Source organism: Protopterus annectens, chromosome 7.part0 (assembly GCF_019279795.1).
Source record: "Protopterus annectens isolate FY-2018-M chromosome 7.part0, PAN1.0, whole genome shotgun sequence".
NCBI lineage: Eukaryota > Metazoa > Chordata > Ceratodontiformes > Protopteridae > Protopterus > Protopterus annectens.
Window position 1 is genome coordinate 1,149,397,518 of NC_056739.1, and position 19,168 is coordinate 1,149,416,685.

Below are 19,168 nucleotides of genomic sequence, written 5' to 3' on the forward strand. Positions count from 1 at the left end.
TAAGGTACATCCCAAACGGGGCATTGTACTCAATTATGGGCTTGATAAGTGATGAGTAGAGGGGCACAATGACCTCTCTTGATCTAGATGTGAACCCTTTCATGATAAGGTGGGCTATATAGAAGGTCTTTCTAACCACTTTGGCAATGTGATTGTCAAAGGAGAGATTGCTATCTACTTGGGTCTCCAAGTCCCTAATTACTTCTTCCATACTTAATGGATTACCACCTATGTGGTAATTTGTGGGCACTTTGTTTTTCCCAAAGGGAATGACTATGCACTTTTTGGCATTTAGCTTTAGGCCATGGTTCTGGCACCAGTTATCCGTCTCTGTGAGACCCTTTTGGACGATGCTTGTGTCAGCCGGAGAGTCAATTACAGCACCCAGTTTGCAGTCATCTGCAAACTTGGTCAGCCATAGCCCACCCATGTTAGCCTGTACCTTGGAGAAATATATACCGAACAAGAGAGGTCCCAGGACTGAGCCTTGTGGGACACCACTTGTAACTGGTTTAGAGTCTGACATGGCACCTGCTATTCTGACCATGTGGGTTCTATCCCTGAGCCAGTTTGCAACCCATCTTGTGACATAGGGGTTGATATTTAAGCTGGTGAGCTTATTTATGATGCCCGAGTGGGGTATTGTGTCGAAGGCTTTGGCGAGGTCCAGGTAGGCTGTATGGGCTACCTTCCCTTCATCTATGGCTTTGGTAACTGTTTCAAATAAGTCGACCAGGTTCAAGAGGCAAGATCTGCCCTTAACAAAGCCAAATTGGGTAGGATCCAGTGTCTGGAGGTTCCCAATGTCTTTGTTTATGATTTCCATGATTATACGCTCCATAGCTTTGCAGACCAGGCTAGTCAGGCTTATAGGGCGATAGTTTCCGGGGTCTGTTGTGGCATCACCTTTGTGGAGTGGGACCACTGTTGCTGTACGCCATTCCTTGTGTACATATCCTGTAGTAAGGCTGAGATTGAACAGTGATTTTATATGAGGGTTTAGTTCTTCTTGGAGCTTGTGTAAGATGCATCCTGGGACACCGTCTGGTCCCACTGATGCTGTGTTTTTTGCTTTGGAGAGGGCAGCTCTCACCTGTGCATCTGTGATCTCAGGAAGGCTACACTCTGTTGGGATAGAGATTTGATCTTTTGGGGGGAAGGGGGGGGGTTTGCACTGAACCTTTCTGCCAGGATGTTAGCAATGCCTGTGGGTTCAGTGCATTTTTTGTCATTTTGCACTAGCTTAGAGCATGTCTGGGAATTGCCTCCCAGGTTTCTGACATAACTAAAGAAGGCCTTGTGATTATCTTTAGTGTCTTGTGCAATTTTTCTTTCGAAGCTGGCCTTAGATGATTTTATGAGGGATCATAGTTTCTTGCTAGTACTGATCAGTGACGCCTTCTCTTTTTGGGATTTTGCTCTGTCATGTAGTAGCTTTCTCCATCTGTTGTATAGCTTATTATGGCCGGGGTCCACCAGACAGGTCTCCTGCCTTTGGAGGAGTGAGTCTTGGTTTTATTTGGGATAGCATGCTCCATGCATTCCTGTAGGTGTCCATAGAATGCTTTTGTAAAGGATTCTGCATTTTGGGCCATATTTTCCACTGGCCCGGGGGCTTTGAAGGATTCCACTTCAGTTTTGAGAAGTGTGAAGTTTGCTTTTGAGAAGTTCTTCACCGTGGTTTCCTTGGCTAGGGGTGGGGATGGAATATGGATGTCCAGTGAGATTTGTTTATGGTCTGATCTTACCAATGAGGGGTATACCTCTGGTGTGGAACATAGAGACCCCATGTTGGTGATGACCAGATACAATATGTTTTCCCCTCTTGTGGGAGTGGTGACCAGTTGTTCCATAGCATTTGAGTTTATAAATTCTAGGAACCGTTGGGCGAGGGTGTTTGGGCTTGAGTAGTTTTCCCAATCGATGTTTGGGTAGTTGAAGTCACCCAATATAATAGTGTTCTGAGAGACCTTCATATTCTCCAGTGTTCTCAGGAAAGCTGAGTGAGGTTCCTGTGTTTGGCAGAAGTGAAATATTGGAAACACAAAAGTTATAGTAATATTATACACTGTGCTATCTCTAATATATGATTTGCTTGTACTTTACTGAATGTTAATAGCTTATGCTGCAGGATTATTAACCCCAAATTTATATATTAATGGGAAGGAGTAAAATTAGATGTCTGCCACTGATTAAGATAGTTTAGAATTATGAATTATGAGAAACCTACAGAAGATATTATCAGCTACTGTGTGTAATGAATTGTCATGTTCACATGCTGTCATTAATTACTAATGTCAGGATTTGAAACTCAGACCAGAAAAACAGTACATAACTGCTCAGGACATACATTTAAGTTATACAGGCAATCATTCATTTAGCTAAAGTCAAGACTGCTTATAATATTAGAATTAATAAAAACAGTAAACATCTTATGAATAATATGCAAATGCATAATTGAAGAAAAAACATTTATGTAATATTAATGTTTGTTTGTTTGTCTTTTCGGCTTTTCCTAGTTAGGGGTCGCCACAGCGGAACTCCAGTCTGCTAATGATTGGCAGTCGATTTTTATGGTGCCGAGTTGCCAGTCCGACGCCCAACCTACAGCGAAGCCATGCCCATTCACGCATGTCTTTTGGTGGCCACTTGACCGTGGGGAGGACATGCAGACTCCACACAGAAGGCACTCCAGCCGAGAATCGAACAGGAGAACCTCTTGCTGTGAGGCAACAACGCTACTGCTGTACCACAGCAGATATAATATTAATGAAAGGGTAATATTAGCAAGTTAAGAAATATATGCATATACAATCTCTGTTTTTACCTCATGGTTTCATTCAAGGGAATTGAAAACTGATAATTAAATGTCTCTTTGATGGGAGATTTTAGAAATGCAGGTTATACAAAATAAATGGGCAAAAATGTAGAATTATAAAATTTTGTATAATTTTTCACAGTAAATTATGTTAAAAGATATTTGAAAAGATCCTGAAAACTAAAATCTAAAATATGGTTACATGAACTCAAGCTTTCTACATATTGTACCCCACTGGATTCACTAAGATTACCTGAAAAAAAAAACTAATTTTATAAGTCAGAGCTGAAATTTGAGTGTTTTATTGAGGAGTCAGTTCCTTCACTTCTGATAGAAAGTAGAGTAGATTTTCCAAGATGTTTGAGACTGGGAGAGGAGAAGGTGGTTTGAAGTGAACATTATGAAATGTTTAAATAAACTATAAGCTGCACATTTTGTATGACTCTGCTGAGTAGCCAGATGATTCCTTCAAACTTAGTAATGTATATGTATTTTTATGAAATACTTTAAAGAGTTAAAGGAATTTTAGATGTTCTGAATTTTATCATATTAAGGGTGATATACAAGTTTACGATATAGACACTTGTACTTTAAAACTAACTCAAAGCTTCTGATAATGTTACTTAATTTGCATATCTTTCAGCATGATAAATGTATATATGCATTAACTTTCTTATTGTATGACAGTTTCATAAACTTAGATTGTGTGCCACCTTTAAAGTTTACAGATAACTTTATTTTTTCACATCCCACTCTGTTCTATTTGTATATTTAAAGATTTAGTTATAACAGTGTTAAATGAGCAAATAATTTAAATATATTTAACAGATTATATTATATATACATACACACACATGCGTGCGTACGCGCACACACATACACACACACACGCACACATACACACACGCACACATACATACACGCAGACACACACATATATTATTTGTAAGATTATTTACTATTTTAGATTAACTGAAGTGGATTATTATACATTTATGTTATAATGAGAAAATAGTTTTAAATGGCAAAATATATAACTAAGTTAGTAGTCTTTTACCTTTTTATCTTATAAATAAGATTATATTATTTGTAAGTTTGAGTTTTGGTTGGAAGAAAGATAGTTTAGTAGTTTGTTTACTTGACAGGCAAACTAGGAAATGTGTTATTCATGGTAGGTTGTGTTTTATTAGTAATATATACAATCACAGTTGTAGATTTGTTTCTGTTGTTAATACGTAGAGGAGTTTTAGTAGCTTAGTTAACAGAAAGGAAGGATTAAAAAAATACAGAAAGTCAAGGTAGCACTGGATGTATTCATTAGAGTTTACAAAGAATGATATTAATATGGTGGATAGATATATCATATTAATTCTTGGTAAAAACATTCTCAAATACACAGTATGGATAGTTATATTCTATTACCTATTAATGTAAATGGATTAAATAATGGCAACAAAAGGAAATCATTAATGTAGTATTTGAAATCAAATAGAGGAGACATCACATTCTTGCAAGAGACTCACTTGATAAAGATGTACAATATCTAACTAATTTAAGCTATACAATGTTATCATCTGCTTTTTATAAATAAAAAGAAAACAGGTACTGCTATACTTTGACGAAAACCTACAGCACCGGTCATGGAATCTATTTATGATCCCAATGGAATGTATACATTTGTAGTAATTAAATATAATGGCAAACTATACACTAGCTAAATTTTACTGGATCTCTGTAACAGGTGCAAGAGTGGCTAACGATCACTTACACTTATTAAAAAATCATTGGAAAGGTAGCCTAATTTTAGATGGAGATTTTAAGTAGATATCTAGTATGGAAGATACAAGTGAAAGATAAAATTCTACCATCTACTAAAGCACTAAATAATTGGATTAGTAATAATAATTTAGTTGCTTTAATAGTAAAAGCAAAGGATAAGCCATTATTTGTCAACCATTATTCTTACACACATGGGACACACACTAGAATTTACAGGATTTATGCTTCCACAGATTTGCTTAATAAAGTCAATTATTTTAAAACTATTCCTCGTCCTTTATCTGATTATAATGCACCAAGTATTAATATAGTAACGGATCTAAGAAAATTGTCAAATTATTTACAGAATTCCAGTATATATGATGAAATTAAAACAATTTAAGAGTTACCTTAGGGACCAAGTTGAGAATTTTCTACCTTTGGATGATGATGGCCAGGTTAGTAAAGTCATACTATGGGATTCCTTAAAAATGAATTTAAGGGTAGAATGGGAAGATAGTCTAGTAATAAAATGAAGGAGTGGGATAAAGAGTTATTAAGATCATATACACAAAGTGAGGTTTAAACAGCAAAGAAATTAGATAATACTAAATCAATTAAAAACTATTGACAAAATAAATGAATTTAAAACAAAGTGTAAATAGCTCCAGAAAAATTATAAAGTTATGCAATGACTCCAAAATAATCTTCACAGATTAGTTAATAGAAGTAGATATTAAGCAAAAAGGCACAAATCAATAATATATGAAGTCCTCACACTAACAAGCTTCCTTCAGAGTAATTAAAAAAAACCTGTGACAATCCTAACAATAATAATAATAATAATAATAATCCTGATGATAGAAAAGGAGACTCGTTACTAATAAACTTAATGACCAGCAAATTTCTCTGTTGAATAAATCTACTACCCTAACAGAATTTAAAGAATGAAGCTTTCAGAATAATCCAGAGTGATAAAATAATCCCTCCCTCATGGCAATTTTCTGTAATTTCTCCTATACTTGAACAAGGAAAAGATAAACAGTTCCATCATATAGACTTAGTTCATTATTAAATGTAGATTATAAAATATTTACTTCCATTTTCACTATATGATTAAGAGATATGGTAGATCTATTAATTAATGAAGATTAAACAGGATTTATGGTCAATATATTAACTTATGATAATGTTAAAAGGATTGCAACAATCTTAGGTTTAGCAGATGGAATAAATACAAATTGGATCTAATTAGTTTAGATATTATGGCAGCTTTTGATTCTGTGGATTGGAACTACTTATTTAATACTTTGGAAGCATTTGCAATTCCAGAACAATTTATTGAGATATTTTAAAAATCTATACAGAGATTCCAAAACATATATTAAAATTAGATCTTGCATCTCTCAAGGATTCACCTTAAATAAAGGTATAAAACAAAGATTTCCCTTGTCTCCTGTACTATTTGCATTAGTTATTGAACCCTTAGCTAAGGGTATAAGAAGCAACTGTTTTTTTTAAATTAACGAGACTTGTCAAGCTAAATACAACTTTTTGCAGATAAATTTAAACTACTCAACTGAAAAATAGATGCTGAAATTGGAAAGTTTCAAGTAGTACTTTTTTTTACCTTTCAGGATAGCTTAGTTCTTAATAAAATTACTATATTACTTAAGATTATATATATATATATATATATATATATATATATATATATATATATATATATATACACACACATATATATATATATATATATATATATATATATATATATATTGCATTCAATAGATTTAACACCTGACAAAAATATATTAAAGAAGATCAAAGCAATGTTAACTTCATTCTTTCATTCTTATGGTACCAAAAATCATAACATCCATGGTGGTGCAGCGGTAGCACTGTTGCCTCACAGCAAGAGGTTCTCCCATTCGATTCTTGGCTGGAGTGCGGGGAGTGCCTTCTGTGTGGAGTCTGCATGTCCTCCCCGCGGTTGTGTGGGCATTTGAAAGACATGCATAAATGGGCGTGCCTTTGTTAAAGGTTGAATGTCGAGCTGGCACCTCGGCGTTATTGAAAATCTACTGCCAATCATTAGCGGACCGGAGTTCTGCTGTGGCGACCCCTAACCGGGAAAAGCCAAAAGACAAACAACTTATAAAAAATCATATTAGACTGTGGGAATATGGTGATACCAGCTGCACTGACATAGAATCATATTCCATTGCTGTACATTTTAACTGTATTATACTCTGGCTAGAAACAACTTATACTAGTCAATGGAAAACCATTTAGGAACAGATTATATTAATACGTATAAGTTTATCAAATATGATAAATTAGAAGTATGTAGCAATCCATTCATTTGGTTAATAAAATATAATTTACAAGGAAATTAATTTCAGGCTTAAAACTATTGATATATGAAATAATCCTAAAATCAGTTAAGAAATATGTTTTTTAAATTCCATTAATTTTAAAATGGAATTTTTTGTGCTTTCCTGTCACATGCCCCTCTGGATTTGTGGAAACTCTAAACAGAGATGAAAGTAATTTACTAAAAAAGAATGGGTTAGTGTTATGGTCTGACTGCTTTCAAAAAGTGAACTCTAAGTCACCAGAATGCTTAATGAAAGTTTACATGTTGGATGACTCAGTTAATCAGCTATTATCATCTATTAGAAAGAAATCAGACAAATTGTAGGTAATATGTAAGAAGAGCAACACTATTCCACCATTACATGGGTGTATCATCAAAGGCAAACTGACCTATAAAGGAAATCGATCCAAGTTTTATACATTAATTATAAATAATAATAACTTTAATACAAAATTTTGGAGTTGTTTTAAATAGTTGTGGATTGAATGACTCAACTGATAAGAATAGAGCTATATTACTTAAGTCATTTAGTCAAACATCTTCACATTTATACTGGAAAGTTTTTATGTGGAAATATACATTTACAATGTTTGTTACCCCTTATAAAATTTCCAAATTTAGTAAAGTGACTTCCTCAGTCTGCTAGAGATGCAGTAGGAATGTAAAAGCTGATTAGATACATATGCTTATCGATTGCGAAAAATTAAATGTTTATTAAGAAGAGATAAGTATTTTTAAAGGGTTTTGGTCTGATAATTGTTCTTTAACTATATGAACAATACTGATGAATGTTCTACTTCCTTTATCTGTAAAAGCCAAACAACAAAAATGTTTATGTATCGGTATGCACTGCTCCCAAAAACTTGTACTGCCCTGTAGTCAGACCTTATTCTTATTACAGAAGGATTTGGTGTATAAGCCTTGCCACTTAAATAATTATCATTTTAAACAGACTGTCCTGAAATATTAACAGTGTTGCTGCTTAACAAGTCATGTGAGTACATAGAAGTGTGGTAAATGGTATCTATTTTCTTACGTTATTAGGCATTTAACATGGAAGACAGTGTCGTGTCTGTCTCTTTTCATTACAGTTTAGATTAAAGCACAATACAGCAGAAGTCCATCACTGTTTTCAGCATTGGTCACAAACAGCACTCTCCCATCATTTCCTAAGTATGAATTTTATGCAGTGGAGTCTCTTGTATCATGCATCTACTGAGACCATAAGGGTCTTAAGCCTCAGGATAGCTGGCAGCAGAAGGTGTAATCAGGGGGTCTATTCATTGAACCAACATCATTGAATGGCACTTCATCAAACATTTACATCAGCGAACATTTTTTTCCACGGAAGGAAGTCACTTGGCCAACATACAGAAATTTGAACTTTTCCCCACTGTAGTGTAATCTTGGAGTAGGTATATATAAATGGAGTTGGGGGCATAGCCTCCCACTTTGGTGGGTTTGATGTACTGTGGCGTGTGTGTGTAGGTAGGTATGCTGGCCATGTGATTTCTTACAATGAGGAAAATGTTTGCTTATGTGAACGTTCAATGAAGGGGCATTTGATGATGTTGGTTCAATGAATAGCCATTCAAGGTACAGGCTCATAATCAGGATGACAAGGCAGCAGTCAGAAGTCATGCATCAGCTGCAGACCTTCCATACTGACAGCATCACTTTATATTAGAAGCAGTTCAGGAGAAGTTATTGAGGTGCCAATAACCCATAGACTGAAGTTCGTACGCACATATAAACTTAACTTTAAGACTTACTCACATCTTACATCATATACACCTCAACAAATTCTAGGATGAGCATAGCAACATGCTGTACATCTTCTGTCTCATCACCAGAAAAGAATGATAGCTCCTGAAATATAAACTGAAGAAATCAAAGTTCTAACTGGTCATGGGAAAGCAACTGTACTAAGGTCTTCAAACTTCACACTCAATTTATGCAATGCCAGCAGCAGAGAATAATTCACTGTGGAGGACGACTACAGCTTTTCTTTCTTTTCTCATTTATCATTACAACACTAGAAGAAACACAGATGAATACTCTTTGGCTGTACTCTTCCTCACATGCAAATATAACCAACATAATTGCTAAATGAGACAAGATTTTGCACGGATACATTTTAAACTGTACCCAGCTGGTCATGTATTTATTCACTTTTTATTAGAGCAGATTAAAATATCACAGGAAAGCTATAAGAAATTGTGTCAACTAAAATCTGTTTAAATAAAAAGTGTTATTTGTTATTCACATGATATATTGTACCTGAAGGTTATCACCCCACTGAGCTTTTCCTTCCAACAGGGCATCCAACACTGCTCTACTTGGCTCACCATTGGCTGGATCATTCCCACTGACAACATAGTATGCCGCTCGGACTCTCTTGAAAAACTCCATATCTGCATTTTTCCCACTGCAGTGGTTTGGTATGTAGGCAAGGTCAACATATACTGGTGGCCCAGGAGGCACTCCAAAACTGGTCTTCTGGCCACTGGAGCCTGAAAAACAAAATTGGGAACCAGAATCATGCAACAGATTGTTATAGCCTTACAACAGCTGCAATTTCTCTACAAAATAAAATCTGACTGACACAGCTAGTACACCACTGAATATGAATAACAGTCTAAATGCATTAAACTGAAAACACAAGACATTAAAGGCTAAGTGACCTGTGAGACAGCAGAAAATTCAGTGGCAGATAACAATGTACCATACTAAAGAACTTGATGGTTCTGTGTTTTATGAAAATAAATATATTAACATACTAAACAATCCATTTGATTTCAGGTGGCTTTACATCTATGTTCATCAGTTTTAATGGTTAATTAATGTGTGGTGTTCTTCAAGGGGCAAGCATTAGATATCAGCTACTGTCTGATGAACAAAAGAAGAATATGATATTATTTACTTTAGGTCACATTTCTCTAAATTAGTTAACATGTTCAAAATGGCTTATGGTACAAAAACTGCAAAACAGCCACTAATATAGAAAAAATATATAAACACACTTTTTTATGTTGCAGTGTTTTAGTTCCCTTCGCTCATGTGCAGCAGTATTTCTGCTCACATCCTATCACCTTCAAATAACATCCCTCAAGGTCATGAAGCCAGAAAAAGAAAGCAAAAATAATGAAGGCAGACATCTTATGCTGTTGTGCTTCCATGATTTACTTCTCTTAATTTACTCTACTTGAAGCAAAGATAAAATCAATATTTCATCAATTATTGCCTATCTTGAAATCAAATTAGAGGATAATGAAATAAGCATTAAACTTAATGTAATTTAAAGACAGTACAACAGATAATCATCAATAACAAAGATTTATGCATAATATTGAGCTCATTTGAACCGTACTGATATTACACTTACAACTGAGTCGCTCGTTGATAATGAACTGAAAATCTTGAGAAGAGACAAACACGAATCTATGCTCCTTTTTCTAAACACACTAGATACATCCTAAAACTATCCAAATGCTTCTAGTTAATATCTTGCATAACAGTTGTATTGTTTATTTTCAAATACATCATGAGAGTCACTTGTAAAGTGCAGTTTACTAAGGTCTGTTACAGATGAGCTTGCCCACCACTCTGAATAAATAAAATGGGAGATACATAAATATCATACAAAAACTCATATCAGTGGAAACTTGACCATGGAGTAACAACAAGTGGGATGTAAAGAGAGGTTATTACCTAGACACTTTCATTTAAAGGAAATTTCGAAATGTTATTCATATCTGTAATATTAGCATATCTAAACTAACTTATGGCCTTGAGATCAATTGGTCTGTTCTTTCCTTCTGTTCTAGGGAAAGACTGCTATGAGCTAAGGAGACTTTTTAATTCAAACACCTATGTAGTGGAATATGTTTCCATGGAAGAATTATGCCATTTGTTTTTCAGATGGTGAAAGAACAGGTTATACAAACTATTTACAAGGGCTATGAGTGGTCATGGTCACAAATCTATGGCCACCTCTCACACAAACACACACACACAAAATGACCACGGTTAATATGTACATATCAGCATGTATTTTACGGATAGATAGGGCAAACCTCACCATTGGTAATCAAACATACTTCTGGAGGACATATTCTAGAACCTTCTACTACTTATCTCAGCCAGAGTGATGCCCAATATACCACCACATACTCTGTGTAACTAATATATTTCCATATCACTTTCCTTTAGTTATAACAGCAGGGAATTGTCATTGCTGCCTATTTACTACAATACACTGCTGTACATACTACACACTAAAAATACTACACATGTCCTATCAAATCATTGGATCTGATCCTGTATATCTCCAGGATAAATGCCACTGTTGTCTTCAGCGTCCCATATGATCAAAACATGTCTCTTCATTCAGAATCCTATGTCCCACAAACAGCATTCACCAATACCTGAACAGTTTTACTGGCATCTCCAACCATATACATAGTTTTGTGACACTGCTCACCCCCACCAATATACTTCTAATATAAACCTTATGATAGCCATATACATAACTGATTCGGCATTATACCCCACCTGTTACATACAACAGTAACATTTTTTGCCTACCTAGTTCCTTCCCTCCCCTTCATATTTTCTAATTTCTAAGCACTAATCTCATAATCCACTATCTAACAAACACACTAATAAACTTTTTCAAATGCTCAGTGTTGAGCATCTATTAATGCGCAAATATTTTTTATATTGTAATAGTTATATTTATTTCATTTGAATGTAATCTAATTAACAATTATGTATATTACTTCATGTTTCTTCACTTAATGTCTGTTTAGAAATGCTTGGAATATGTTGGAGCTTTTCTCCGTAGGCCTCCACTGAAAGATTTTTTTTCTTTTACTAACCCCAGTCAGACAAACCTGATAAACAGCAGCAAAATAAAAATAAAAATAAAATACATGTCCTTTAGAGTCTGTTTCAATTCAGGACTCATTGAAAGGTACAGATACAAAAAATAACTTTCTTGCAGGTTCCATACAAACAATATATCCATAACCTATCTATGTAATCTTCTGAGTTGGCAGTACTTTGCTTATCCATTTAAATATTTCATTGAAGAACTTCCTGAAGTACGGATTGTGGGCAAGATAACAGCTGCAACTCCATTCTAAAGAATAAACAATGGCAAAGTCTATTTTTACAGTTGTAAAAAGCTATTAAAAAACTATAATTACTATACTGACTCTTTCATTTCACCACATTTATAAAAAGTTGTACAAGCAGTCCAAAATATAATGGGTCTATTTCATAACATCGAAGTGTCCAAACTTTGAACAAGAAAACTTCAAACTTGAATGTTTGAAGACTGACAATATCGAAGCCGAGGAACATTGAATTCTTTCCCAGGGAAAGAATTTGGTGGGCCATTTCCGCGGCTTCACTATTTCCTCCCACTGTGGTGCAATCTCAGAGTTGGCATATTTAAGTAGGAGTGTGAGGGGGCACAGCCCCCCCCCCACATTGGGTGTGTTTGTGTGTGTGTGTGTGTGTGTGTGGAGGGGCGAAGCCCACCACATTAGAAATAATTTGTAGTGTTTATGTGTTTCGCATTTTGTACTGGAAAAAAAACACTGTTCTCAATCTTCGGGGTTTTCAGCTTTCGTGGTTTTGGGTTTGATGTCATAACATTCAAAGTTTTGATACTTCAATGTTATGATATAGACCCAAATATAATAGCACCAGCTCTGTGGAATACAGTGATGAAGCTCTGACTACAGCTCAGGTGCTGGAGCAGCCAGGCAGGGGAGTACGGTTGGAGCGGCTGATGTTGGCTCACCTATCCTGGAGGGATACAGGTGGTCAGGCCTGCTTCAATGCCATGTGTATGACATGCAGCATTAAGGGCTGGAGAAGTGCTGCTTGGTTCTGCCCAGTAGCCTTTAACAAGGTATGGACAGGAACATGCATGACTACAGATGAAGGCATAGCAAACATTTGTGCCAGCGACAAGGGTGGAGTTCTAGTACTAATCAGAAAATCCCCTAATGGCTGGCTTAATGACAGCATCCATGATGATGTGTTGTTCTACAGGGAACAAATACATCAATTAATTTCAGAAGGCTGGTGGTCAGCAGCCAGCAAGGAGATAAACTGCATAAAAAAATACATATAATAAAAGAAACTTAATTAATACAAAAGGTTACATACAAGCAATTTCAACACATATACAGAGATAGACAGTAAGAAGGATGTAGTGTGGACAATAACAGTTGATGAAATAACGGTATAACAAACTATTTGACAAGGTTTTAAGTGTCTAAAGCATGCTCAGAAAGTTCAGAATCTCACACAGTCATTTCCTCTACTAAATCCAGTTCTGTTTCAGATGATAACACTTCTACCCAGACATACGAATAATTTTCTTGCTAACCAAGTGCTGCTCACATATATTTCTGCAACAGAAAGAATGACGCTAGCTTTGCTGACAGCATTTTTATAGGAGAAAATGTCAATATCTTGTGCTATGATTACCATAAACAGTACTCATCAACACAGTTTTAGCACATAACCCCCAACCTTTTAGTGCAAGAAATCTTAACAAAGCCAAAAATAATGGGGGCGACCCAAAAGACCCAAAATAAGGGGCAGATTTTAAATATTGCTTTTAAAAAATTAGAAAGCTGCTATAACGTTATGCATTAGTACGCATCTTCTGAAGGCTATGAAGTCTAAAAGTCAAATGTCTGTCATTATTTACCAACTTCAGCAGTCAATGATTTGCTAAAAAAACACAAATGTTACCAAAATATGAGCCACAAAGCTGGACTTTCTGCAAAATGCTAGGCAGTTGAAAGGTATACTTTAGCAAGAGTTCTGAGCATCTCAAAACAGAATTTTGATTCAGTACATTATGCAAAGAAGATTACTTCACAAGGACTTCCAGGTAAATCATCTTTGACTCCAAATAGCAAAACATTACTCATGAATAACTACTACATAAAAAGACATTAATAATAGACTTGGGAAAGTCATGTTCACTCAATATACACCTCTTATTCCATTAAAATTTACAGCTCTTTTCTGAACATGTGTTGCTATTACTTACCTACAATTTCTCCATGTATTTTTAAATTTTCAGTTTTGTCCACGCTACATGCTGGTTGTCATATTAACATGTACGTGCAGAGTATTCCATCTATAAAGAAACGGTAACCTCATTGACCTTTCATGTACCCCACCCCCTCCTCATGTCATGCCATCTTATTCCCAAGACACTAAATTCTATCTTCTTTCACATCTACAGCTGCTTAGCAACTTAAAATCTCTCTCATACTCCCTGTTTTCATTACGTTTGAGGTTCCTTGACCCTTCTTTGTGATTTGGGTGCAAGTTTTATACTATCTAGTCGACATGCTTCTAAGTCCATGCAACACAAGCCCCCAGAAAGAAAAAAAATTCTTGAACAAGATATATTATTCAAAACTAATACCATCACTCCTTTTTTTGACTAATGGCTGTGCCTTGCCTGCAGCCTACACTAGGAATGCTTTATATTCCATGTTTTCATTACTTTTGAGGTTCCCTGAGACTTCTTCATGATTTGGATGCAGGTTTTGTACTCTCTAGTTCACATGCTTCTATGTACATGGAAAATAAGTTGCCCCAAACAAAATATTTATTCAAAACAAATGCTATTATTTGTTTTTTGACTAGTGACAGTCTCTTACCTGTAGCCTACCATTTAACTAGGTATTCTGGTAGCATTGGTTCAATACCGGTCACTGCTATCTCCTTGCCACAGAGGCATAAAGCTGCAGACATTGCTTGAGAAACCTATGACCAACTAGTAACCTGAGAATTGCAACAGTCAGTTGAAGAGTATAGAAGTGAGTGGCTGATGCCAACCAGTGGCTTTGCCTCTGGAATACTGACAATTATCAGATGCTAATGGTGCTGTGGTAGCGTTGTCGCCTCACAGTAAGATGTTGCCTGTTCGATTCTCAGTTAGAGCGTCTTCTGTGTGGCGACATGTGTGAATGGGCATTCCTTCGTTGAAGGTTGTGCGTTAGGCCCGGCAAGCCAGCACATAAAACTCTACTGCCAATCATTAGCAGACCGGAGTTCCGCTGCGGCGACCCCTAATCGGGAAAAGCCAAAAGACACAAACAATCAGATGCTAAGTCTATCAGAAGACACCAATAATGGCCTAGGGCCAGTGTTCAGTTTGCCAAACAGCATTCTGCACTGTAACTGGGATTCAGAATGCACATAGGATATACGCACCACTTGGCCAGCACAGCTGACCTCTTCTTGGCTGTGAGTACATCACACTGCTGGGTGAAAAGTGAGGAACCAAAATCTTCTAGACATGTAGAGATACTGGCCACTACATCCAACAGTTATTACCCCAAACTGTACAGCTATTTGTTAGGGAAATGAATTATGCAAGTAATTAGTAGATGAAGGGTGATGAAGGTCAACAAGGCTGCAGGCAAAAAAAAAAAAAAGCAGAAGGAAAAACAAGACTTATCTGACATTAATTCACCAGAACTGAAAGACCAGACTCTTCCCATTTCTGTAACTGACTAATATGGTCCTTTTAGTGGAGGTACTTAAATATTCTTTTGCACCCTTCCATCCTTCTGTACTTTGTCTTTGATTGACCTGGCAGTTTAAGGCTACTAATCATTTTTCTTGCCCTTCTTAGAAGTCTCATATTAATGTTGATTTTAATGCTAAGAGACACACACCTTTCTGTACAAAATTTACAAACTACTACATGATAAGATCGCCATATTTTCTCAATTGCCCGTTCATACTAAGTTCCACTGCTTGCATTGCTTTCAAAGCGTGATGAGTTAATCAAGGCCACTCATTTTTTATCACTTAACACATTCTAACCTACTTAAGTTATTTCCGGTAAACTTCTAAATCACTCAACATGTCTACTGACTGTGCGTGCACTTTTGAAACAAAGGCAGGTGAAACCACCCACTGCCTTCATTTTGTTCTATGGACGAAGTTTTTCTTGGTTTCTCAAAAGAAGTGGCAGCAAATGCTACAGTGAAAGATGCAGTGTTATAGAGATCTATTTTCCCTCAGGTTCTATACCAGTTTGCTCATGTACTGGCTTAAGGAGATAAATGACCTGTGCAAAAAGTAGCAACAGATTATGCAGAACATTAGAAACAGAGCTTATCCCATCACTAAAATACACACAAAGCACACTGAAAAAAAAACAGAAACTAAATGGGCAACAAGAAAATGAATGCTCAGAATAAATGCAAGTCATACAAATTTTGAAGCTGCATATTAAATTAACTAATCACTAAAAAAGGTAAATCAAAAGCACTGCTATTCACAATCTAGAAGGGAATGAACAGCTATTCTCACACAAAACAGGCACAGAGGACTCTAGTTTGCTAAAAATGTAACTCACACCTGTTTCAAAACTCAGTAACGAGCTCTCCCTCTGCTTCGGAAGGGAATCTCTTCTAGACAGAGACAGAAGACAAGAAAACTGTTCTGTCACCAATTACAGGTCTATTTTAAGGCATGGTGATGAGGCCAGCTTCCATGAGTTTAATTTACAGGGTGACAAAAGGGAAAAAACCAAAGGTGTGTGTGTGGTTTTGGAGTAAGAGTATAAATCAGATTTAAGGATATGCAGATGTGACAAAGAAGGGAACTAAGCATCAATATTATTCTTATTAACAGACTCAGTAAAAGTTTGTTTGTTTTATTAAAAAAAAAAAAAAACAGCTTTTAAGTAAGTCCAAAATAATTTGTTCTTTTTGTTGCTCCTGATTGAACATCAAGCCTACTCTTGTCAGAGAAACACAATATACTAATATACACTCAAACTGTTTAAAACAAAAACCAAAACAAATTGTGTGTTGTACCAGGTTAGAAATGATATAAGAGGAGGACCCTGGCAGCTGTATCTGGAACAGCAAGAGTTATTTTGGCAAATTAGAACATGTGCTCATCCCCCCAGGGTTAAATGATTTTGCATCCATAAAGTGTGTGCTTAAACTTAAAGCTCTTCTTAGGTAAATGCTATTTGGCAATTTGTATAGCATTTTATAGCAGTTTTAATGTGAGACAGCTTCTCTTTGAATAATATATTTAATTATTTTACTATCCTTAAGCATTCAGTTTTTTATGCTATTGAGTGTTTTTTTAATGTAGCTTGTAACTTTGTTGTATTATATACATTTTATATCTGTTTTTTTGTATGAATAGGTGCTTCTTGAGTAAACATTTATTTGACACTGACTAAAAAGATTAAGAAAGGAAGGTTTTATAATATGATGATTATAGGTGTAACCATTTTAAATTGATTCATGACAGTGATTGGTTTATAAACGATTAATGAATGTGAACTACTTTTTTATATAAAAATAGAGCTGTGTGAAGTGATTTTTTGTCTGATGAAGGCTGGGCATTTGCTTAGCTGAAAGCGCTTACCTTGAATAAAACACAATATACTCCCTGCAGTAGAAAAGAAGTACACTTCTATAAGTCATTCATTGATAGCTCCAACTCTTTATGTTTTATATCAATGGCAAAAGCTGTGACAATGAGGGACAGGCCACATTTCAACTGTGTCATCAAAATGTTAAAACTAAATGCTTCATGGCTGTTTTCACAGCACTTACCACTCCAGCACTGAGATCACAATTCAATAAGGGACTTAAATGAAAAGCAGGTAATACTCAGATCAATAACAAAGCACTTTTAAGATCCAAGAATTCAGTTCCACTGCCTGATTGGATAAATATTGTCATTTTAAGCACACAAAAACACACCAAACAAAGAGTATGGTTAAAAAGCCAAACTCTGCAAAAAAATCTGGCACCATTAGAATCTGGTAAAGTAATCCATGAAAATGTTTTCTTTCTAATAAATTTTGTTTTTACTAATAATTTTTTTATTGAATAGTAGCTAAGGAGTACTAATTTTAGATGTCTTGTATAATATGTAAACAAAGTAGAATAAAAAACAATGAGTTGTTATAACTGAGAATAAAACAACAAGATGAGTAGTTATTTTTGCCTTGTGTGAGTAAAGCCTTCTTCAGATCTAAGACATGTTTGCTCTAAGCTTTTTCAACCTAATGTGAAAGGCAATCACCTTTCTGTATCAGCAAAGTGTCTGGGGGAGGTGCCCACTCAAAAGATGTGAGGAAAACCATGGTGAAAATGAAATACTTCTAGTAAAGACAAAGAAAAATGTCATCACTCAGTCAGCAACAGGTTGTGAGATGAAGTATCTGGTCAATGACTTGCCAGATCCTCTGGCTGGTGACCAACAATAATGAGCCAACATGAAAGTGTCTGATGGCTGGGAAAACAGTAAAAGTCATATCCTTGCATAGGGGAGGTAGCAGAACAAACTCATAGAACAAGCTTACTGGTCTAGCAGCAGTGGCAGGGAAAGACATGCAAAAAATCCTTAAGGAAAGACCGACTGATTTCCTAGAGGTCAACATCCAAGACAACCATCAACATAGGTTCACAACCAGAAGAATTGGTCAGTCATACCTCATCCACATTTACAACTGAATTAAAGAACACTTGAAGGGAAGTACAAACAGACAGGCTTCTGACTCAGTCCCACACAGGTAGCTGCTAAGAAAACTACAAGATCTGGGGGCAGGAGCTACACTAACAAACTGGACTGTAGCATGGCTGATGTGATGGACACAGATGGTTGTGGTAAAGACAATAGAATTGACACGTACAGTTGTACATGACTCATGTTTATGAGAAGATATAGAACAGGATCAACCACTTTGTGGACAACACAAAGATAAGTAAAACAATGGATAACTGGAGATTAATCTTAAGGAAGGACTTGGAAAGTAAATCTAATGAGCAGAAATGTGGCAATTAAGGCTTGATGCAGGCAAATGCAAACTACTGTACCTGGGTCATAAACCCCCCTAGAATAAAGTATGATAGCTAGTAACTGTAGATGTTTTTGGAAACAGAGCACAAAAAGGACTTGGAAGTGTTTATTGTACATAAACTAGACAACCAGGACCTGAGTGACAAGCCTGTCACAGCAACAAACAGAAATGTAATGGTGAATCCACATGGCAACAGACCCCAGAAGTAAAAAAGTTATGTTCCCCCTCTATTTGGATCCTTTCAGATCACACTCCAAGAATGGCATATGGTTCCCAGGCCACACAAGGTGAATCAGGATAATGGGAGGAACCCAGAAGAAAG

General features: G+C 35.9%; 1 protein-coding gene across 1 annotated transcript in view; it reads right to left on the reverse strand.

Annotated features, from left to right (window-relative positions):
• The window catches only part of MAP1A (microtubule associated protein 1A), a 1,667,185-nt gene that overhangs the window by 47,343 nt on the left and 1,600,674 nt on the right, over positions 1–19,168 (reverse strand). Inside the window, exon 6 of the mRNA XM_044077731.1 lies at positions 9,237–9,469. Within this exon, the coding sequence (XP_043933666.1) occupies positions 9,237–9,469 (233 nt within the window). The remainder of the gene's footprint in view (positions 1–9,236; positions 9,470–19,168) is intronic.